Raw genomic sequence first — 24948 nt, forward strand, 5'->3', positions numbered from 1 at the left:
TCCCCACCCCATTTTGGTTGGAAGTCAACCCAAATGACTCAAGAGTCTGGTGAGATTAAATAAAAATGGGTACAAATTAAAACATTATATATTTTTATATGCATATTTGAACTTCATACAATTTGTTGACATTAAATACCACTAGGTGTTACACAAACTACATTACCACAAATTAAATATATAAGCAAGGATAAAATTCAGAAAATATAGCTGTGCCCCTTACCAAGTAGGTCTTGGACGACTTAAGTAATCTTGTATAGAAGGTCCTGATGATGGAGCAGAGCCACGAGCCCTTGCAAGAGCTACTGGATTGACAAAGGCCTAAAGGATGAAAAAAAACCAGACAAACGGAGTATTATAAAATTGTTACCTTGCCATTTGTTCATTCAGAACTGGATTGGTAGAGGGATGAAAGGCTTTTTTTAAAATCTTCCTTTGTGACATAAGACTATGTGTTGACATGAGAATGGCCAATGAAGCTATAGTTCGAGAACGACACCCTATACCAACGGTGGAGGAAATACTTCAAGAACTAACTACCAGCAAGGTATTCTCAAAAATTGATCTGAAATGGGGCTATCATCAATTAGAGCTGGATCCAGGTTCCCGAGATGTGACAACATTTGTGACTCACTGTGGATTGTATCGTTACAAGAGACTATCATTTGGAATTAATGCAGCTTCTGAGATCTACCAGTATGAAATCCATCGAGTGATTCAAGGCATTCCTGGAGTTGCCAACATTTCTGACGACATCATAGTCCATGCACCAACGAAGGAAGAGCATGACAAACGGTTAAGGCGTGTACTATCTAGACTACAGGAGGCAGGCCTTACCGTGAATGGAAACAAGTGCCAGTTCGGTGTGTCAGAAATGGACTTCATGGGACACAGACTTACACGGGAAGGACTAAACCCTGCAGAGGCCAAGGTGAAAGCTATTGCAGAGGCACGTGCACCTCAGAACGCAACAGAGGTGAGGAGTTTCCTAGGATTGGTCAATTTTTGTGCAAAGTTCATTCCTAATTTCGCTACAGTGGCAGAACCACTAAGGAAACTAACCAGGAAAGGTGTATCATTTCATTTTGGATCTGAGCAGAAGAAAGCGTTCACAGCGCTGAAGCAAAGCCTGACAGATGCAAAAACTCTTGGATATTACGATCCGGCGGCATCAACCAAAGTCATAGCGGATGCCAGCCCGGTTGGTTTAGGAGCCGTGTTGGTCCAGATGCATGATGGAGGACCAAGAATCATTGCCTATGCCAGCAGATCGTTATCAGATGTGGAAAGAAGATACTCTCAGACAGAGAAAGAAGCACTCGGACTTGTATGGGCCTGTGAGAGGTTCCATGCATATTTATACGGCATTGAATTTGAACTCATCACAGATCATAAGCCATTAGAGGTGATCTATGCACCTAGATCCAAACCATGTGCCAGAATAGAGAGATGGGTACTCAGACTACAACCCTACAAATATAAAGTAATCCACATTGCAGGGAAAGCAAACATTGCAGATCCGCTGTCCAGATTGGTGAAGGATGGAGGTCCACAATCCAAGTCAGAATTGGGAACAGAAACAGAGAGCTTTGTACGCTTCGTAGCTATTCAGGCGACACCGAAAGCTGTGACTACGAAGGAAGTCAAGAGAGAATCCGAACATGATCCAGAACTCATGGAAGTAAAAGAATGCATACAGAGTGGATAATGGGACAAGTGTATTCACAAGGTTTACATTCCCATTAGAGACAAACTTTGTTGCATCGGACAGTGTGTATTGAGAGGTTGCAGATTGGTGATACCGCAAAGATTGAGACCGAAGATCATATCCTTAGCGCATGAAGGACACCTAGGCATTATTGGTATCAAGCAAAACCTCAGAACCAAGGTATGGTGGCCAAGTTGTGATAAGGACGCAGAGAAATTTGTTAAAACTTGTCACGGATGTCAAATCACAAGTAGGAGTAATCCGCCAGAACTGATCCGGAGTACGCAACTCCCGACAGGACCATGGATCGATGTAGCTGTTGATTTTCTTGGACCTTTACCGACGGGTGAATCAATTATGGTAGTGATAGATTACTACAGCAGATACTATGAGTACGTGGTGTTGATGTCCACAACCACTGAAAAAACAATACAAGCGTTAGCAGAGATATTCGCAAGATATGGATTACCTGTTACATCATAAAGTAACTCCGAAATGGCCGCAAGCCAACGGAGAAGTAGAGAGACAAAATCAGTCCATTGAAAAACGATTGAGGATTGCACACGCAGAAGGACAAAATTAGCGAGAAGCATTGCTATCTTATGTGGCTGTCTATCGAGCAACGCCTCACGCAACCACTGGAAAAAGTCCTGCAGAAGCATTTTTTGGGAGAAAAATCCGCACAAAAATGCCAGAAATAAAGGAAATCCGAGACGACCAGGAGATGAGGGACCACGATGCTGAAAAGAAAGGTGCAGCAAAGCTGTACACAGATTCGAAACGTGGAGCGAAGTACTCAGACATCATGCCAGATAATGTTCTAGTGAGGCATGAAACTGGTGGTAAGCTTCTTCTTTCTTTCTTCTTCTTTGGCTTGGCTTCGCGGACGAAGATTTATGGAGGGGGTAAAAAGTCCACGTCAGCTGCAGGCTCGTTTGTGGCTGACCAGTCCGATGCGGGACAGGCAGACACGATTGCAGCGGTTGCAAGGGAAAATTGGTTGGTTGGGGTTGGGTTTTTCCTCCTTTGCCTTTTGTCAGTGAGGTGGACACACCTTATTACCATCAACCCTATACTGTCGTATCCAGAAGTGGCAGTATGGTGACAGTCAAGTCTCCGACTGGAGTCCTGTATAAGAGAAATGTATCAGGTGTAAAAAGGTACCAGTCCAGAGATACATCGAGCGAAGAGGTTGAAAGGCCAATACGAGATGCTGAAACTGAGAGACCTGATGATGTTCCAGAGGCAGTTACCAGCACTCCTGATGAAGTGACTAGAGCGCCAGAAGCTGTGGCGAGCAGTATTTCCGACGCCGAGAGTGAACAACCGAGAAGCGACGACAATATCGCAGGCAGGCCAAAACGAAACCGGAGAGTGCCCAAACGATACGAAGACTTTGTGCCATAGTTTTAATAAGAACTTTGGGACAGTATTTAATCTTGTATCATACAGTGCATGTATGAGTGCTGTAGGAGTTATAGTATTACCATTAGTTACGATGTTTGTATGTTTCCGAGGGATATTGGTAAGTGAAGGTAAAGTTTATTTCTGATTAAAGGAGGGATGTCATGATAATGAATATGTATGAGATGTACCGGAAGTCACGTGGTATGAGAGAGAGATAAGAACACAAGCAGGAGAACAAAGGAAAATGGGAAAATAAAAAGACACTGAGAAGTTTACCTGATAAAACTTGTGTTTAATGTTTTATTAACTTCACATTTCGGGCCACAAATGTGACAGTTACCTGGACTGGAAAATAAGTTTTATGAGGCAAGGTTAGCTAAACTGGGACTTTTTTCTTTGGAGCATAGAAAGATGAGAGAAAACTTAATAGAGGTCTACAAGATTATGAGAGGTATAAATAGGGTGGACAGCCAGCTCCTGTTTCCCAGAGCAGGATTAGAAATACCAGAGGACATGGTACAAAATGAAGGGAGGGAAGTTTAGGGAAGAAACAAGGGGTAAGTTTTTTTTTAAATAAAAACAGTTGTAGGTGCCTGGAATGCCTTGCAAGGAATGGTGATGGAGGCTGAAACAACTTTAAAGACTTCAGACAGGCATATAGATTGAAGAAAAATATAGGGTTACAAGGTGGGGAGGGCTTAGTACTTTTATTAAGGAATATGGGTCAGAACAACTTCGAGGGCTGAAGAGCCTAAATGGTGCTGTAATGTTCTATGATTGCCCAGCATCATATTCTCCACAGGATTTTTTCCTTGTTTCTGCTGTATGACTGATACAGATTGCCAATTTTCCTGCAAAACAAGCCATAACCAGGAATCTCTGGTCAACACCCAGTTAATCCTGATCCTCTGCAATGTATGGTGACTGGAGAGAAAATAATGCCAAAATGCCCCCTCCCCAATACCATCTGCCATGTTCCCAGAACTTGCCAGGTCTCCATGGTCGAATCATTTAAACAAGCTTTTACAGTCTCAATGATTGCTTGAATTATCATCTCTTCTCGGACTCCTTTCCACAATATGCTTGTTGGAGACAGCCACAAAAGAGCAGTTTTCCCTTTGAAATTAAAGTACTTAAAAAAACTATCCTTCTACATTATTTTCAAGAATATATGCATTTTCAAAATTTTGCATACTCCTCCAGCCAAAATAAAGTCTGTTCTGGAACAGACCCTTCAATCCAAATAATCAACTCCAATCAATTGGAGTTCTGCGCTAAACATATTTGTCTGCTTTTGTACTGTATCTCTCCAAGGCCCTTTTATTCATATATCTGCCCAAATGCCATTTAGATTTGAATGGGTAACTGACAGATCTTATATTTTCTTCTATTTTTCTCCAATTTTATATTAGATCCATGATTACAAGATCACCTGGTCTATTCACCTGAACTGCTTCCTTGAATTTTTGTCACACCACAGGGATTGTTATGGTCCCATCTACATGAAGTCTGACCTAACATCTTCCCTAACATCTGCCCTTTATTGTTCGATTATTCCGTTGACAATGCTGTGTGAATTGCCAAGATGCTTAAAAGCAGATTTGCCAAAGATAAAGATAAACATGAAAACCTGCAGATCCTTTGGTCTTGTGCAATACACAAAAATGCTGGAGTCTTGGGTCAGGCAGCATCTATAGAAAGTAAAAAGACAGTCGATACTATAGGCCTGAGCCCTTCCAAAGGTAAAGTAGTAATAGTGGATCAAATGTTGATATTTTGTATTGTGGCACCATAGTCTCATAATGCACCATATGTAACTAATGACAAGCAAGTAATGCTGCCAAGGTAAAAATGTTGCTTGCAGAGTTCCAGGCAAAGAACCGCAGTGCATTTTGTCGATGGCACGCACTGAAATAAATGACAACCGGTGCTGGAGGGTTTGAATGTTGAGTGTGGTGAACTGGATTGCTGCATTGGCCTGGATGGGATTAAGGTTCCTGAATATTGTTAGAACTGCACTCATCTAGGCCAGTGGAGACCATTCCATCACAGTACTGACTTGAGAGAAGGTTTTGAAATATCAGGCAAATCACACTATAGAAGTTCTGCAGAAGAAATGTACAAAAAATCCAATGGAGTTGCACAGCGACAACTGCAGCTAGGGCTGGAGAAGTTTTCAGAGAAAAGGGCAAGATCAGGAACCCTGACCAATATTGTTGTTTTTAGTTTTCATTTTTTCCACATATTCTTTTAAACTTTTATACATTTCAAATACATTTTAAATGTTTACAAACTAAAAACAAACAATAAATGTCCCCTTTTTTCCCTCCCCGCACCCCTCCCCCCCCCACACCTATATATAACTTTGTACTGTTGGAGCTCTCATTTCTTTCTTAATTCTTTTTTTGTGGGATATCACATCTTTACATGCATTGAAGGGTCAAGTTTTTAACAGTAGGACCCCTATATAATCTAAGTATGGTTGCCATATCTTAATAAAAGTGTCATATTTATTTTTTAAGTTGTACGTAATTTTCTCCATGGGTATATAACTACACATCTCCCTGGCCAATCGAGCAATAAGTAGGGAGAGTCAGATTTCCAGGTGATTGCTATACAATTCTTGGCCATAGCCAGGGCCACCTTAAGAAAACAAATTTGAAATTTAGTTTATTGCAGTTCTGGGTTGTGAGTGAGGTTGTGTGTGATCTTATCTTCACACATGACCATGTGAAATGTATGAAGGCTCCAGTTTCAATGTCACATCTAAAGATTTTGATTTATGTAGTTTTTGTGGCAAAGATATAATTGATATAGAAAATTATACTGAGCCAAATTCATATCTCGCATTAATCCTTGATGTCATTCTGCCCAAACTCTAGTCAAACCAACACTCCTCTGGTATTTTAACACCTAGATCTGACTCCCACCCTACCTCAACCTTTGTAGGCCTGGCTTAACGCTTTCGCCTTGGAGAGCAGAATAAATTCTGGTTATGAATTTAGGTGCATTTCCCAATCGATGAATTCCCTCCACTTCATGGCTTGAGAGTGGGACCATTGTATGGCCCCATCTCTCTCGTAGGAAGGACCTTAACTGAAGAAAGCAGAAGGTTCCATTTGACAGATTATATTTGTGTTTTAGTTGCTTGAAGGACACATGTACTCCTCGTTCATAGCAATCCTTTATCATACTAAATATTTAAAATTCTATTGCCCAAGTTCACGGGCAATAGTTCATTCTTACACAATGGTACTTTTGGTGCTTTCCCCACTTTTTCCCCCCAATACTTTCATTAATCTCATACCAAATTTTAATCATATGTATTAGAATGCTGTTTTTTTTGTTATTAATTTTACATTCCCTTTATAAATGAAATCCTTCTCTGCCCCCTCTCTCATTGTATGTAGACCTATTTGGATCCATGAGGGAGAGTTCTCTTCTTTGAAAAAGGATGAGAAGAACCTGACCTGGGATGCTAAATAATATTTTTTTAAATCCGGTAATCTTAATCCTCCCAACCTATATTCCCATGTCAGTCTTTCCATGGCGATCCTAGGTATTTTATTATTCCAAAGAAATTTTCTTATTTGACTATTAAGCATCTTAAAGAGGATCTTCAGCAAAGACATCGGCAATGATTGGAAAAGGTATTGCAGACTTGGCATCATTTACTTTTTCACATAATTTACCCTTCCAATTAATGTTATAGGCAGCTCTCTCCATCTTTGTAAATCTTCCTTTTTTTTCCAAGCAGGAGGGAGATAATTAAGTTTATATAAATTTTGTAATTATCTACTATTATTCCTAAATATTTAATTCCATCTAGTTTCCACTTGAATTGGCTTCCTTTTTGACATCTCTCAATCAAAATTTGTTAATGGCATAAAATTTCATATTTTTCCAAATTTTTCTTGTTTATTTATTTAATATTTCACTGTGAACTACTACAATAACAATATATACATTCATCATTAAAATATACACAGTGGCATTTTCCCCTTTTTCCTACCACCCTCCCAACCCCCTATAACAAAGTAAAAAAAAAAGAAAAATAAACAGTAAAAGAATACATTACATAAGAAAGAGGTTGTGTCATCTTAAATTTTATATTTTAAGTATTTTTATATTTGTCATTTATTATTTTAAGAGGTGGAGATTTTAAATTGGTGGTTTCTAGTATACTCTATGTATGGTTTCCAAATTTGTTCAAATAAAGCACATTTGTCCCTTAGATTGTAGGTAATCTTTTCTAATGGAGCACACTTATTCATTTCTATGTACCAATTTTTAAGGTTGTTTCTGTTTTCTAAGTTGTCATTATGCATTTTTTTGGTGCTACGAGTGCAATCATAATAAATCTCTTTTAAGTTTTCTCTAATTTTAAGCCTAATTCTGTCTTTTATGTTATTTAACAGAAAGATTTCTGGATCTTTTGTTATCTTACTTTTTGTAATTCTATTTAATATTAAGTTTAAATCCTCCCAAAAAAAATTTTTACTCTTGTACATGTCCAATTTCTTGTTTACAATGGAAACATCTGTCTAACATTTTTGGATTCCATTTTTTCTTTTAACTTTTGTGGTATCATGTATAATCTATGTAGCCAATTATATTGTATCATACAAAATCGAGTATTTATTGTATTATTCATTGTTCCTGTGCATAGTTTCACCCATGTTTCATTCTTTATTCATATATTTAAATCTTTTTCCCAACCTTGTTTGGGTTTATATATTGTTTCATCATTTTCCTTGTCTTGCAATTTTCTGTACATATTTGTAATAATTCTTTTCACTATCACTGTGTCTGTAATTAAGTATTCATAGCAGTTATCTTCAGGTAATCTTAAGCTTGTTCCCAGCTTTTCTTTTAAATACGTTTTTAACTGATCGTATGAAAATATTGTGCTATGTGATATTCCGTATTTGTCTTTTAACTGTTCGAATGTTAATAAATTATTTCCCAAAAGCAATCTTTTATTACTTTAATTCCTTTTCTCGCATATTCTCTAAAAAATAAATTATCTATTGTAAAAGTGTTAGTAGCATTTTTGGCATTTGATAATTTATCATCTTTCGTTCCAGATGTATTTTCTTCCTTGTTTTTAGTATATGATGTAATATTGGTAAGTTGTTGCATTGGCAAGTTTTTCATCCCATTTATGTAGTATATGTCCCGGTACTTTTTCTCCTAATTTATATAATTCTATCTTGAGCCAGTCTGGTTTTTCTCTGGTCTGATAAAATTCTGATAGGCATCTTAGTTGTGCTGCACTATAGTAATTTTTGAAATTTGGTAATTGTAGTCCTCCTTGTTTATATATCTGTGTTAATTTTTCCAAAGCTACTCTTGATCTCTCACCCATCCATAAAAATTTTCAGATTTAAAAAAAAATTCTGTCAAGGGAATCGGTAATATTTGAAATAGATATTGTACCGGTGGAAATATTCATTTTGATGCAGTTTATTCTTTGTATTAAAGTAATTGATAAATGTTTCCATTTTTATAAATCTTGTAGTTTTTTTAAATAATGGTTGGTAGTTTAATTTATATAAATGATTTAAATTGTTATCTATCTTGTAACCGAGGTAGCGTATAGCCTGTAATTGCCATTTAAAAGGGAATTATTTTTTTATATTTTATATAATCAAGGTTGTTCATCAGTATCACTTCACTTTTATTGGTATTAACTTTTTATCATGATATTTCTTCATATTCTTTCAATTTTATATTTAGCTTTTCTATTGATTTATTTGGGTCTGTTAAATATACTATAATGTCATCTGCAAATAAGCTCATTTTAAATTCTTCATCTTTTACTTTTATTCCTTTTAGCTTAGGTTATTTTCTTATCAATTCTGCTAATGGCTCTATGGTCAAAGCAAACAGGGAAGGTGATAGTGGACATCCCTGTCTGGTTGACCTACTCAATTTGAAGTGATCTGAAACGTACCCATTTGTTATTACGTGGTCCATTATATAATGCTCTAATCCAATTAATAAATTTTTTGGGTAATTTGAATTATTTTAAATTCAGACAGCTCCAAGAAAAATGCAGAGAACAAAACAAAGGACTCTACATCACCTTTGTTGACCTCACCAAAGCCTTCGACACCGTGAGCAGGAAAGGGCTTTGGCAAATACTAGAGCGCATCGGATGTCCCCCAAAGTTCCTCAACATGATTATCCAACTGCACGAAAACCAACAAGGTCGGGTCAGATACAGCAATGAGCTCTCTGAACCCTTCTCCATTAACAATGGCGTGAAGCAAGGCTGTGTTCTGGCACCAACCCTCTTTTCAATCTTCTTCAGCATGATGCTGAACCAAGCCATGAAAGACCCCAACAATGAAGACGCTGTTTACATCCGGTACCGCACGGATGGCAGTCTCTTCAATCTGAGGCGCCTGCAAACTCACATCAAGACACAAGAGAAACTTGTCCGTGAACTACTCTTTGCAGACGATGCCGCTTTAGCTGCCCATTCAGAGCCAGCTCTTCAGCGCTTGACGTCCTGCTTTGCGGAAACTGCCAAAATGTTTGGCCTGGAAGTCAGCCTGAAGAAAACTGAGGTCCTCCATCAGCCAGCTCCCCACCATGATTACCCGCCCCCCCACATCTCCATCGGGCACACAAAACTCAAAACGGTCAACCAGTTTACATATCTCGGCTGCACCATTTCATCAGATGCAAGGATCGACAATGAGATAGACAACAGACTCGCCAAGGCAAATAGCGCCTTTGGAAGACTACACAAAAGAGTCTGGAAAAACAACCAACTGAAAAACCTCACAAAGATAAGCGTATACAGAGCCGTTGTCATACCCACACTCCTGTTCGGCTCCGAATCATGGGTCCTCTACCGGCACCACCTACGGCTCCTAGAACGCTTCCACCAGCGTTGTCTCCGCTCCATCCTCAACATCCATTGGAGCGCTTACATCCCTAACGTCGAAGTACTCGAGATGGCAGAGGTCGACAGCATCGAGTCCACGCTGCTGAAGATCCAGCTGCGCTGGATGGGTCACGTCTCCAGAATGGAGGACCATCGCCTTCCCAAGATCGTGTTATATGGCAAGCTCTCCACTGGCCACCGTGACAGAGGTGCACCAAAGAAAAGGTACAAGGACTGCCTAAAGAAATCTCTTGGTGCCTGCCACATTGACCACCGCCAGTGGGCTGATATCGCCTCAAACCGTGCATCTTGGCGCCTCACAGTTTGGCGGGCAGCAACCTCCTTTGAAGAAGACCGCAGAGCCTACCTCACTGACAAAAGGCAAAGGAGGAAAAACCCAACACCCAACCCCAACCCACCAATTTTCCCCTGCAACCGCTGCAATCGTGTCTGCCTGTCCCGCATTGGACTGGTCAGCCACAAACGAGCCTGCAGCTGACGTGGACTTTTTACCCCCTCCATAAATCTTCGTCTGCGAAGCCAAGAAGAAAATAGATAATTCCATTCTACCCTGTCAAAAGCTTTCTCGGCATCTCGAGTTTCTGCCATAGTTGGTGTTTTATTTATTTGTGCTATATGGATTAAATTAATGAATTTACAAACATTATCTGCCGCTCTTCTATATTTTACAAATCTTGTCTAGTCTAATTTTACTAATTTTGGTATATAACCTGTCAATCTATTTGCTAGTATTTTTGCAATTAATTTATAATCTGTATTTAGCAAAAATATTGGTCTGTATGACACCAGAGAAAATGGATCTTTTCCCATTTTTCGGATTACTGTAATTATTGCTGTTTAACACGAGTTTGGTAAATTCTGGGTTTCTTCTACCGGTTTCATTACTTCTAAAACGGGAGGAATTAATAGATTACGAAATATTTTATAAAATTCTGTAGGGAATCCATCTTCACCTGGTGTTTTATTATTCAGTATTGTCATTAATGCATCTTGTATTTCTGCAATTGTCAGGGGTTCTAGTAGTTTATTTTGATCTTCTAATTGTAATTGGGGTAATTCGATGTTTGATAAAAATTCATCTATTTTGTAATTTTTCCCTGAATTTTCATTTGATATAACTGTTTATAGAATTTTCTAAAATTTTCATTAATCTCTATTGGGTTATAGGAAATCTTTCCTTGTTGCCAATATAGTTCTTTTTGCTTGTTCTGTTTTAAGTTGCCAAGTTAATATTTTATGGGTTTTCTCTCCTAATTCATAATATCTTTCTTTTGTTTTCATAATATTTTTCTCCACTTTGTATGTTTGTAATGTGTCATATTTTGATTTTTTTCAAATTTATTTTATAACCTGATATTCGTCCATATTTTTCCCAGTGTAGTCGATAATTTGATCAAAGATTCAGCCGCGTCTGATAAGTATAACAGCATATCATCAGCAAATAAATTAATTTTATGCTCTTCCTGGTCAGCTCTGAATCCCTTTATATCTGGATCTCTCCTAATGATTTCTGCTACTGGTTCAATTGCCAAGACAAAGAGGCCTGGAGACAGCAGACACCACCACCCACCCCCCCCCCACCACCACCCCAAATCTGCTAGATCTATTCAAAGGAAACATTAACAATATTTGGCCAGTGATTATAATTTTAGTTTGTGTTTATGATAAAGAGTTTTTATTCAATCAAAAATGATTGGCCCATTCCAAACTTCTCGGACTTTAAATAGGAAAAGCCATTCTAGTCGATCAAACATCTTTTCTGCATCTAACAATACAAATACACTTCCATTTTCTTTAAATTTAGCCAAATTAATTACATTAAATAGTCTCCTCAAGTTATCTGTAAAGTGCCTTTTTTAAAAAAAAAACAAAGCCCACCTAGTCTGAATTTATCAATTTAGGTAGGTATTCCTATATCTTTTTTCTTTGGCTTGGCTTCGCGGACGAAGATTTATGGAGGGGGTAAAAAGTCCACATCAGCTGCAGGCTCGTTTGTGGCTGACCAGTCCGATGCGGGACAGGCAGACACGATTGCAGCGGTTGCAAGGGAAAATTGGTTGGTTGGGGTTGGGTGTTGGGTTTTTCCTCCTTTGCCTTTTGTCAGTGAGGTGGGCTCTGCAGTCTTCTTCAAAGGAGGCTACTGCCCGCCAAACTGTGAGGCGCCAAGATGCACGGTTTGAGGCGTTATCAGCCCACTGGCGGTGGTCAATGTGGCAGGCACCAAGAGATTTCTTTAGGCAGTCCTTGTACCTTTTCTTTGGTGCACCTCTGTCTTGGTGGCCAGTGGAGAGCTCGCCATATAATACGATCTTGGGAAGGCGATGGTCCTCCATTCTGGAGACGTGACCCATCCAGCGCAGCTGGATCTTCAGCAGCGTGGACTCGATGCTGTCGACCTCTGCCATCTCGAGTACCTCGACGTTAGGGGTGTGAGCGCTCCAATGGATGTTGAGGATGGAGCGGAGACAACGCTGGTGGAAGCGTTCTAGGAGCCGTAGGTGGTGCCGGTAGAGGACCCATAATTCGGAGCCGAACAGGAGTGTGGGTATGACAACGGCTCTGTATACGCTTATCTTTGTGAGGTTTTTCAGTTGGTTGTTTTTCCAGACTCTTTTGTGTAGTCTTCCAAAGGCGCTATTTGCCTTGGCGAGTCTGTTGTCTATCTCATTGTCGATCCTTGCATCTGATGAAATGGTGCAGCCGAGATAGGTAAACTGGTTGACCGTTTTGAGTTTTGTGTGCCCGATGGAGATGTGGGGGGGCTGGTAGTCATGGTGGGGAGCTGGCTGATGGAGGACCTCAGTTTTCTTCAGGCTGACTTCCAGGCCAAACATTTTGGCAGTTTCCGCAAAGCAAGACGTCAAGCGCTGAAGAGCTGGCTCTGAATGGGCAACTAAAGCAGCATCATCTGCAAAGAGTAGTTCACGGACAAGTTTCTCTTGTGTCTTGGTGTGAGCTTGCAGGCGCCTCAGGTTGAAGAGACTGCCATCCGTGCGGTACCGGATGTAAACAGCGTCTTCATTGTTGGGGTCTTTCATGGCTTGGTTCAGCATCATGCTGAAGAAGATTGAAAAGAGGGTTGGTGCGAGAACACAGCCTTGCTTCACGCCATTGTTAATGGAGAAGGGTTCAGAGAGCTCATTGCTGTATCTGACCCGACCTTGTTGGTTTTCATGCAGTTGGATAATCATGTTGAGGAACTTTGGGGGACATCCGATGCGCTCTAGTATTTGCCAAAGCCCTTTCCTGCTCACGGTGTCGAAGGCTTTGGTGAGGTCAACAAAGGTGATGTAGAGTCCTTTGTTTTGTTCTCTGCACTTTTCTTGGAGCTGTCTGAGGGCAAAGACCATGTCAGTGGTTCCTCTGTTTGCGCGAAAGCCGCACTGTGATTCTGGGAGAATATTCTCAGCGACACTAGGTATTATTCTATTTAGTAGAATCCTAGCGAAGATTTTGCCTAGTACCTAGTACCTAGTAGGTATTAGTAGGTCTATTGGCTAGTGTTTCTGCCAAAATTTTGTAATCCGTATTTAACAAGGAGATAGGTATGTATGAAGATGGTTTTTGAGGGTCTGTTTTTTTTTTAGGTAATACTGTAATAAGGATTGAGAAAGATTCTGTAAGGGTCTTGGTTTCAACTGCCCGGTCCAATACTTCCATAATAAGAGGTATCAAGAGGAATTTAAATTGTCTATAAAACTTGGGTGGGAAACCATACTCTCCTGGTGACTTATTTGCCTCTAATGTATTCAGGGCTTTTTAGATATTTTCTCTAGTGAAGGGAGCATCTAATTCCTTCTGATCTCTATCTTCCAGTTTTGGCAACTCAATTGCCAAGAGAAATTCATCTATTTCAATAGAATTCCCTATCAAATGTGATTTGTATATTATTTAAAAGCATCATTGATTTTCTTTTGGTTATATTGTGGCGTGTGCGGTAGTAAACAGCAGCATAACACACTGTAACATGTCCCTTAACACAGCGAACCAGCGCGGTTGAAAACTGGAGCAGTACAAGACCAGTAGCCCTATAATAGCGCTGGCCAAGCTGCCCAGTTAATAGATCAATAACAGGCTGGGGAAGAAGGATATTCACATGCAAGAATGTTCCCTCCCTTTCCAGTGCCATTAATTCCAATCTTCTTCAGCATGATGCTGAACCAAGCCATGAAAGACCTCAACAATGAAGACGCTGTTTACATCCGGTACCGCACGGATGGCAGTCTCTTCAATCTGAGGCGCCTGCAAGCTCACACCAAGACACAAGAGAAACTTGTCCGTGAACTACTCTTTGCAGACGATGCTGCTTTAGTTGCCCATTCAGAGCCAGCTCTTCAGCGCTTGACGTCCTGTTTTGCGGAAACTGCCAAAATGTTTGGCCTGGAAGTCAGCCTGAAGAAAACTGAGGTCCTCATCAGCCAGCTCCCCACCATGACTACCAGCCCCCCCACATCTCCATCGGGCACACAAAACTCAAAACGGTCAACCAGTTTACCTATCTCGGCTGCACCATTTCATCAGATGCAAGGATCGACAACGAGATAGACAACAGACTCGCCAAGGCAAATAGCACCTTTGGAAGACTACACAAAAGAGTCTGGAAAAACAACCAACTGAAAAACCTCACAAAGATAAGCGTATACAGAACCGTTGTCATACCCACACTCCTGTTCAGCTCCGAATCATGGGTCCTCTACTGGCATCACCTACGGCTCCTAGAACGCTTCCACCAGCGTTGTCTCCGCTCCATCCTCAACATTCATTGGAGCGCCTTCATCCCTAACATCGAAGTACTCGAGATGGCAGAGGCCGACAGCATCGAGTCCACGCTGCTGAAGATCCAGCTGCGCTGGGTGGGTCACGTCTCCAGAATGGAGGACCATCGCCTTCCCAAGATCGTGTTATATGGCGAGCTCTCCACTGGCCACCGTGACAGAGGTGCACCAAAGAAGAGGTACAAGGACTGCCTAAAGAAATCTCTTGGTGCCTGCCACATTGACCACCGCCAGTGGGATGATATCGCCTCAAACCGTGCATCTTGGCGCCTCACAGTTCAGCGGGCAGCAACCTCCTTTGAAGAAGACCGCAGCGCCCACCTCACTGATAAAAGACAAAAGGAGGAAAAACCCAGCACCCAACCAACCAATTTTCCCCTGCAACCGTGTCTTCCTATCCCGCATCGGACTTGTCAGCCACATACGAGCCTGCAGCTGACGTGGACATTTACCCCCTCCATAAATCTTCGTCCGCGAAGCCAAGCCAAAGAAAGAATTCCCCTGCTACTACCCCACCAAGTATTTACTCTCTGTTGGGCTCTCCATATACCTTTCAATATTACTTTAAATAACTGGCAAAAGATACTTCAAAAATATAACTATCATTTTACTTTTTATCTTTTTTTAATCATTTACAGTTCACTTTATCTTTATTCTTGATCTTTCTGATTTTTCTTTTGGGTCCCCTTCACCAATTTTGTAAAAATTGTTCTACTTCTTTTAGTTTTACAAAATCTTCGCTGGGTACAACATTGCATATTTTATACTCTGTATTCTTAATAGTCTTTTTACTTAGTCAAATCCTTTTTTTTCGTTTTACCAAAGTAGCACTTAGGACCTGAAAAAAAAAAGTACCTTTCCTCCTTCCTTCTCAACTGGGTCACATTTTATCATGGCATACTCCACTGCTGCTCTCAATGTTGCCTCCCAACCCCAGTAACTTAAAAATCTTACCAGGACCAGTCGTGGTCTTTGGTCATTCGCTCTCCTGGGGCTGAGGATCTAATGGGCTCTTCTTATAAGTAATTTTTCCTTGAATTTTCCACCTCAGAACACTTCTGGAATTCAATCTTCAAAGGATTTTACTGGGTCATTCCCCTCTGTCCCTTCTTTCTGCCCAACAAATTGGGCATTATTACTCCTGCTAAAATTTTCCATGTGGTCAATTTTATCCAGCAGCAATTGTTTATCTAAAAACATAGAAAATAGGTGTAGGAGTAGGCCGTTTGGCCCTTCAAGCCTACGCCACCATTCATTTTGATCATGGCTGATCATTCACTCAGTACCCTGTTCCAGCTCTCTCTCCATACCCCCTGATCCCCCTAGTCACAAGTACTAAATTAACTCTCTCTTCCTCAATCACTTCCTGTGGCAGAGAATTCCATAAATGCACCACCCTCTGAGTGAAAAAATTCTTCCTCATCTCAATCCTAAAGGACTTCCCCTTTATCCTTAAACTGTGACCCCCTGGTTCTAGACTTGTTCAACATTGGGAACAATCTTCCTGCATCTCGCCTGTCAAATCCCTTAAGAATTTTGAATGTTTCTATTAATACTTCTCTTAATCATCTAAACTCCAGCGAGTACAAGCCCAGTCATTCTAGTCTTTCTTCATATGCAAGCCCCACCATCCCTGATATCAATCTGGTCAACCTTTTCTGCACTCTCTCCATGGCAATGGTGTCCTTCCTCAGATAAGGAGACCAAAACTGAACACAATACTCCAGGTGAGGTCTCACCAAGGCCCTATACAACTGCGTCAATACCTCTCTGCTCCTGTCCTCGAATCCTCTTGATATAAATGCCAACATACCATTCACCTTTTTTACTGCTTGCTGCACCTGCATGCCCACTTTTAATGACTGATGCACAACAACACCCAGGTCTCTTTGCATCTCCCCTTTTCCTAATTGGATACCATTAAGATAGTACTCAGCCCTCCCATTCTTTCCTCCAAAGTGGATAACCACACACTTATCCACATTATATTGCATCTGCCATGCATTTGCCCACTCACCCAACATGTCCAAGTCACCCTGCACACTCTTAACAGCCTCTACACAGCTTACAATCCCACCCAGCTTCGTGTCGTCTGCAAACTTGGAAGTGCTGTTTTCTATTTCCTCATCTAAATCATTAATCTATATCGTAAATAACTGGGGTCCGAGCACTGAGCCTTGTGGTACCCCACTAGTAAGTGACTGCCATTCCGAAAAGTACCCGTTTATTCCTACTCTTTGCTTCCTATCTGTCAACCAATTCTCTATCCACCTCAACACCATATCCCCTATACCGTGTACCTTAAGTTTGTATAGTAATCTCCTGTGTGGGACCTCATCAAAAGCCTTCTGAAAATCCAGGTAAATCACACCTACTGGTTCTCCCCTATCCACTCTACTAGTTACATCCTCAAAAAATTCAGTAAGATTAGTCAGACACGATTTTCCCTTCATAAAACCATGCTGCTCTGACCAATGAATTCATCTCATTCCAGATGTGCCGCAATCACATCTTTAATAACTGACTCTAACATTTTCCCCACTACCGATGTCAAGCTAACTGGTCTATAATTCCCTGATTTCTCTTTCCCTCCCTTTTTAAAAAGTGGAGTTACATTAGCCACCCTCCAGTCCTCAGGAACTACTCCAGAATCTAAAGAGTTTTGAAACATGCATCCACTATTTCATTGGCTACTTCCTTTAGCCCTCTGGGATACAGACCATCTGGCCCTGGGGACTTGTCTGCCTTTAATCCCTTCAATTTATCCAACACAACCTCATAACTTGCACTTATTTTCCCCAGTCCTTCTGTCACATTAGCCCCATGGTCCCCTATTATTTCCTAAAGATTATTCATATTTTCCCTAGTGAAGACCGAACTAGTTATTTAATTGGTCTGCCATGTCCTTTTTCCCCATGACCAATTCACCTGTTTCTGACTGCAGGGGACCTACATTTGTCTTTACTAGTCTCTTTCTCTTCACATATCTATAAAAACTTTTACAGTCATTTTTTACATTCCCTGCCAACTTTCTCTCATAATCTCTTTTGCCTTTCCTGATTAATCCCTTTGTCTTCCTCTGTAGAACTCTGAATTTCTCCCAATCCTCTGGTATTCTGTCTTTCCTGGCTAGTCTTTACACTTGATACTCTCCCTGATTTCCCTTGTTATCCAAGGATGTACTACCCTCCTTGAGTTATTCTTTTTCCAAACCGGGATGAACAAATGCTGTATTTCATCCAGATGATCCTTAAATGCTTGCCATTGCCTTTCTACAGTTAATCCTTTAAGTAACATTTGCCATTCTAACTTAATCAATTCACGTCTCATACCCTCTGCTCTCCACTTCTTTGTATCTTCCTTCAGGGTTTTTAGATGTTCTTGAGTCATTGTCAGGTTGTTTTCAACATGGCCCACCCTATTGTTCAGGTCATCAATAGCCATTACCAACACTGTTATATTTTCTGCCAACTTCTTTAGTACATTTTCCAGCTTGGAGAATCTTCCATTCAGAATCTCCCACTCAGAATCTCCATCCATCATTTTTTGAAATTCCTTTGTCGATGCCCCACTTCCTTGGGTTTGTGTCAACATTGTGACTACACCTTCTTCACCACTCCCTTGTTGGCTTTCAGTCAATCTCAGCGACTTTTCAGCTTCTTAAGTTTTATTTTTTTGGGTCTTGTTCTTCTTACCCATCAAGTTTATGTTTTTAAACATAAGAAATTTTTATTTTGACAACTTTAAAATCGGTCTTTTAATCAATCATCACAGAGAGCTCTTCCAACCTGTCTGTCTAGATCCTCAGCATGGCCACGTCTCCCTCTGACCAATATTGTTCACTTTTCACTGTTCTAAGAAATGACCTTGGAATCAAAGAGTTAGACTAGTGTCGTTCAAGATTATAGTTCAGCACCACATTCTCAAAAGAAATTGTTTAAGCACCTTACCTATGATACAAGTATCCTGCAATAAATGTAGATGTGTTCTACTAATTATAGGCAAACCAAAACCTGCCACACATTTTTTTAATTGCCCAAGTACAGAACCAGAATGGCATACATAGAGTGATTAATATAGGATACAAAGCCCTTCAAATATTAGTAGAATTTGAACTGAAAATACCAAAGGGCTCAGAAAGGAAGTAATCATGAACATGCTGGACAAAAACCATCACAGCATTTCATCTTTGTGTCCTAGAAGGCCCCACACCTGGAATCATGTGAATATTTAGTGCTGCAGCTTCATCTCTGTGCTTAAATTGCAGAATAAATACAGCATGGCAGGAGACTATTTGGCCTGTCCTACTCTTTGTAAGAGCGATCCATCTCATCCTTTAGCCAAGCTATTTGTCCTCCATGCAATGACTTAGCCAGTGCCCTTCTTGAATATTAGAATTTAATCTGGTTCCACTACAACCTCTGGCAATGCATTGCTGATCCTAACCACTTGCTGTGTATTTTCCCCCCTCCTCATATGACTTTGGGTTTCTTTTCCTCTTCCATTCTATGTATCATCCCTCTGTATTTGACCCCTCCCACCATTCTTCAATCAGAACAGATTCTCTTCAACTATTCTGTCTGCGCCATTCATGATTTTGTGGATTTTTTCCCTCAATTCTTTTTCTTTAATTTTAAAGATACAGCAGAGAAGAAGGCCTTTCCAGCCCATGACACCTAATTACAACAAATTAACCTACCAACCCATTTGCATATTTGAGGGTGGAAGGAAACAAGCACCCAGATGAAACCATACAGATCATGGGAAGAATGCATAAACTCCTTACAGACAGCGCCAGATTCAAACCCAGGTCACCGGCGTTGTAATAGTTTTGCACTAACTGCTACACTAACCTTGCCATTCTTCTTTCTCTGATCTATCCACACATGTCCAACCTCTCACAGAAGTGCTTCTAATATCCTGTTTCACTCTAATATCCCAAGAACAAATGCTCTCTCCCACCAACATTATTCTAGCAATGTATTTATTCACATTACTTTTCTCCTGTATTCACGAGCAACTGTAACCAAAGTTAAGTGTTTCCATCATTTTCATATTTCACTTTGAATACTTTCCATCAGTCTGCATCTTTAATCTTTTTAATCCAGTAGTAATCATGGGCCTTTACAGATCTTTAAGAACATTCTTCTGAGGTATAGAATCTGTTTTCAGGATTTCGGGGCTTCCCAATTAGCACTGGTGTCAAGTTTATTATCATCTGATTGTACATGGACAACCCGACAAAATAACCTTCTCCAATCCTTGATATAAAACGTGCAGACATGCAACCAGAAATAACACACAGAGACAAACAATACTTATGTAGGACAAGTATTTCATCTATACAAATAAATAAATAGTCTTTCATGAAAATGGGAGTTGGTAAGTGTGATGGTTAGTGAGAGCAGTTCCTTTGGATGTTCAGCATTCTCACTGCCCAGGGGAAGAAGCTGTTCACAGCCTGGTGGTGCTGGCTGATATTCCTGTCAAATATGACTGGATGTAAATAGTGAACTCGTCATTCAGTAACATCCCAGGGAAGCAGCACAAATCCCAAAATTAAATCCTGCATCAGCAGAAATGTCCACTTGTTTCCCCCAATCCCTAATAACAAATGCACTACTAACATAGTGCTTTTCCCCTCTCTGTCTAAACAACGAAGCCATTCTATTATCTCTGTTCGGGCCATTCTCACCAGAAGATTCACGGTCATCACTAATCTTAAGAGAATAATGCCTCTTCCCCTATAATTTCAGGTCGACTACTGATATCAATTCTAAGACCGACAACAATTTAGAGTCAGAATTGGGAAACATTAACCCTATTATATTTGCAGAGACTGGCTGAATTCAGGTGGGCTCCTGCGGGCCCAGCAGCAGCGGGCGGCACGACCAGTCCCTCCGCATCATCCACTGTATTGCACCGTGGCCGTCCATTCAGAAGGCACTGGGAGGCCAGAACTCGTCGATACTCACCACTCGATTATCCCGTTTCCCCATACCCGCAGCCACACACGCACCACTTCAGCTCCCAGACAACCCGGCTTGACCTCACGCGCATGCGCGAACAAGTCCAATCTCTTTTTGGGGGGGGGGAGGAACCGGCCGTCAGAATCAACGCTAACGCGCCTGCGCGATTCCCCCAATTGTTTCTCCTCCCCGTGTCGCGCGCCTGCGCAGTGCCCCCAATTCGTTCTCCTCCCCGTGTCGTGCGCCTGCGTGGCGTTTGCCTTTTCGCGCGAGCAGATGGGATGCTGCCAGTCTCGCGACGCCTTCCCGTTCCCAGCTTGAATTTCCGGAGTTAGTTGTTACTGTCAATGCACCATTATCCACTCGCGTCCAAGTGATTTGATTTGTTGGGCACTTCGGATATAGAGTGAAATTCTCATTGCCCGACTCAGTGTCTGACAGTTCACTGGTTTTGCATTTGTTATTCCTCACCCTCGACTGTAAAGTTTCGGGAGCGTTTGGGATTCGAAAAAGTCGACCCTTAATTTCCTCCCCGCAGACTAATTCGATGTAAATAGCTTCATCGATTTACCAAGGAGAAAAATTAAAACCACATCCTCTAGGCATTCCAAATGCTCCACAAAATATGGATTACTTTTGAAATCTAAATGCTGCAGACACTTCTGCATAATGTTTAGTTCCCAGGTGTTAAATGAATGACAATATTTGCTGGCAAAGGTCGCTGAATAATAATGTGCAGGATTATAATTCTCAGACTTAAATAATAATACCTTGCAGACAGCATGTCTGGCTCCTCCACTATAATCTCCGAGTACACTTTGTTTAATTGACAGAGTAGGCCACCTTTGATGGCAGCACAATGGTAGCTTTTGGTGTCCTCATTGACTTCACATTCTGATGGCTATTTCCTTGGGTTAGCTTTGGTTAGTGGCATTTTTGGCTGCATTGACTGACATACTTTGCATTCTCTTACTGTTGTTTCAATGTCTCTGTCTATTGTGCGTGTTAAAGTCCAAACATTTATAGTTTAAGCTCGAGTCTGAAAAGTCCATTTTAAAGCCCAGTTTCAAACATCCTGTTGAACTTGATCTTTATAGTTTTAAATGCTTAAAACATGTTGTCAATCTGCTGTATGTAGTTTGGTGCTCTGTTCTTCAGAAGTAATTATGAAGTTTTTTTACCCTTATATGGACATTTTGTTACAAATATTTTATTTGAATATTACAACATATATGTACATGATTTATTTATTCATGCATGTAGTTTTTAAATTGCTAATTTGTATTCATTTCAATAATTAAAAAGTACATATACCATTTAGACACATGTAATAGTTGAATTTTGTGGACAAATTTTTAGAGTAAAATTTAGGGGTTGACTATTACATGCCTACTATTTTTGACTGTGTTAAGTACCTGCACAATTTGGGGATCGGGAGCTTGGATGAGTGGGTGGCCGTTGGGACCAGGTGGCAAGTCTGGAGATTTTGAAAGGGTGGGAGGAATTGGGTGGTAAGTCAGTGTTTAAGGTGTTGAGATATCAGTTGGGAAGGTGGCTGGGGCAACAGGAGTTGGGATTGGCAGGTGGCCAGGGCCTAGGTGAGAGCACTGGCTCATATGTTTCCTATCTCAGCCAACATATTTCTGAGAGCTGCACATTATATGTCAGAGCCACATGTGACTCGCGAGCCATATATTGGCCACTCCTGATTTATGTTCTCTAGGTCTTGCCGTATGCAGTGATGGGTTGCTCCTTTGCTGATCTTTTTATGGAATGGTTATTGATGAACCATTTGTAAATAGAAAAATGCAGCATTGTTGGCATAGCAGTTAGTGCAATGCTATTTGAGTGCCAGAGATCCGGGTTTGAATCTGGCACTGTCTGTAAGGACACAGGCTCACATGTTAGAAGAATCAACCACCTTGCAGAAAGTCTGATCAATTTAAAATGAAATCTCATTGAAACATATAACATTTTGATAGGGCTATAGACTGGATGTGGGAGGATAGTTATCCTGGCTAAGTTTGTCTAAAATGATGAATCACAAGTAGGGCAAGATTTAAGATGAAAGGAAGGAGATAGCTCTTTTGGAGGCAGATTAATCTGTGGAATTTCTCTATTCTGGAAAGCTATGCAGACCAAGTTACTAAATGCTTTTATGAAGGACATAGATACTTCAACATAAAAACATTGAGAGTGTTTGGGAGAGAGTGAGAATATGGTATTCAATGTACTGAATGTTATAGCAGGCTTGAAGGACTGAATGCACATAATTTCTGTTTTCTATAGCTAGCCCTGGTATACCCTCATGAGGAAGTTCTGTACTGTTATCCTGGAGCTCACCCTACCACCTAGGTGATCAATATGAAGTTCCCCACCCAATGTACGTTCTGATGACTTCCTACTTTCAGTGGTTCCCAAGTAACAATTGGCAGTAATGAGGACACAGTTTACTCACCTTATGTTTCACCAGGTAATATGTGTTGCCCTCTGCTGGACAACATGATGCCAATGTCATGATGTCACCCTTCCAAATATATAACCCTGTGTGTCAGTAGCCTGGTTAGTCTAATAGAAGTAAAGGATGAGAAAGCATCACGTCTCCGAGTCTTAATTGTGTGAGTGCCTACACAACATTGGCGACGAGGAATGAAACGAACCCTACACATATTCCATGCACCAACGGTGAGAAAGAAAACAACAGAAGAAAGGTAGAAAACAACTACTTAACAACCCCAAAAAAATTCCTCCAAAAGATCAAGATGAAAGCCCACCAAGATGGCAGAGGGAAAGTTCAGGGAATTCAATGAAATAGAAGAGAGTTGGGATAACTACGTAGAATGATTTAACCACTACTGAGTAGCCCTCAATATTGTGGAAGGTCCAGTAAATCACAAATGTGCCCTCTTCCTCATTATAATGGGCAGAAAAATATTCAACCTCTTTAAGACCTTGCTGTCCCCAGAGGATCCAGGCACAAAGACATTCAACAAATTATGCACAGCTCTAAAGAATCACTTAAGCCCTAAACCACCAGTTATGGAAGAAAGGCAACGATTCTATGAAAGGAGACAAGGACCAGGAGAAACAATAAGTAAATATCTGGCATCATTGCCAAACTGGCGGAGCACTGTCATTTCAAACAGTTTCTAAATTAGGCACTGCGAGACAGATTAATGATGGGTCTGGCAAATCGCCAAGCAAGGCAAAAATTATTAGGAATGGATCAAGACGTTAATGTTACAGATTGCATACAGAACTGCCTGCAGCTCTGAAATGGCAGATAAAAGCTTGGATTTGGGTCAACCAGACCTACTAGTCAGGAGGTCTTCCTGCCAACAATGCTTCCATTGTGGGAAATACAATCACTGACCAGAAAACTATTTCTTCTAAAAATCTAAATGCAACCATTACAAATCTAAAGGGAAGGACATATCAAAGCTAAATGTCTGCTTCTAAAGCACAGGCAGCCTGCAAATAAACAGGCAGCTAAAGTCAAAACAATTGCAGAAAGAGAGAGGCAACCTAGCAATGACAATGATAACAGCCCAACGGCTGACCTTCAAACTCCTGAAATTTCAGCTCCTGAGATATTACACATCTGAGGAATAAATGGAGGAAACACAGGAATCTTTATACAGCTAAAAATAAACGGACAGCCCCCTGAAGATGAAGTTAGACACAGGGGCAGAGGTGTCCCTAATTCTGTTACATGTAAAGGGACGCTTGCTACCGTGCCTCTCAATAAAAACAACTGAAATAATTCTGAGATCTTTTACAGGAGACAGAATCAAAGTGTTTGGAAAAAGTACGGTCCAAGTACAATACAAACAACAGCAACCAAAAACACTCTCTCTCTACATTGTAGATACCCAGGGACAAGCACTCTTCAGAAGAAACTGGCTACGACACATTCCCCACGACTGGCTGGAAATCGGTTCAATACTAAATGTAAACCACACAGATAACTCCCAGCCAGAACTCAACCAAATCCTCCACAACCACGCAATGGTTTTCCAACAAGAATTGGGAAAAATCAAAGGTGTTTGAACCAAACTGCAATAAAAAGATATCGCAGAACCAAAATTCTTCAAAGTCAAAATATTCCCATTTGCTATGAAAGGAAAAATTGAGGCTGAATTAAACAGACTAAAACATGAAGGCATATTA

At 40.7% G+C, this 24948-nt stretch overlaps 1 protein-coding gene across 4 annotated transcripts in view; it reads right to left on the reverse strand.

The window, feature by feature from the left end:
- fam133b (family with sequence similarity 133 member B) overlaps nt 1–20887 on the reverse strand; it is a 49922-nt gene extending 29035 nt beyond the window's left edge. For all 4 annotated transcript variants that reach the window (XR_011350034.1, XM_069913946.1, XM_069913945.1 and 1 more), the window contains exons 1-2: nt 20785–20887; nt 224–321 (exon numbers count right to left, since the gene is read on the reverse strand). Coding sequence is in view for 3 of the 4 variants with exons in the window: in XM_069913946.1 (XP_069770047.1) it covers nt 224–321; nt 20785–20808 (122 nt within the window). In the remaining variant the exon portion in view is untranslated. The remainder of the gene's footprint in view (nt 1–223; nt 322–20784) is intronic.
- Between the last annotated feature and the right edge of the window lie 4061 nt (nt 20888–24948).

The sequence above is a fragment of the Narcine bancroftii genome, chromosome 1 (assembly GCF_036971445.1).
Source record: "Narcine bancroftii isolate sNarBan1 chromosome 1, sNarBan1.hap1, whole genome shotgun sequence".
In the NCBI taxonomy this organism is placed as follows: domain Eukaryota; kingdom Metazoa; phylum Chordata; class Chondrichthyes; order Torpediniformes; family Narcinidae; genus Narcine; species Narcine bancroftii.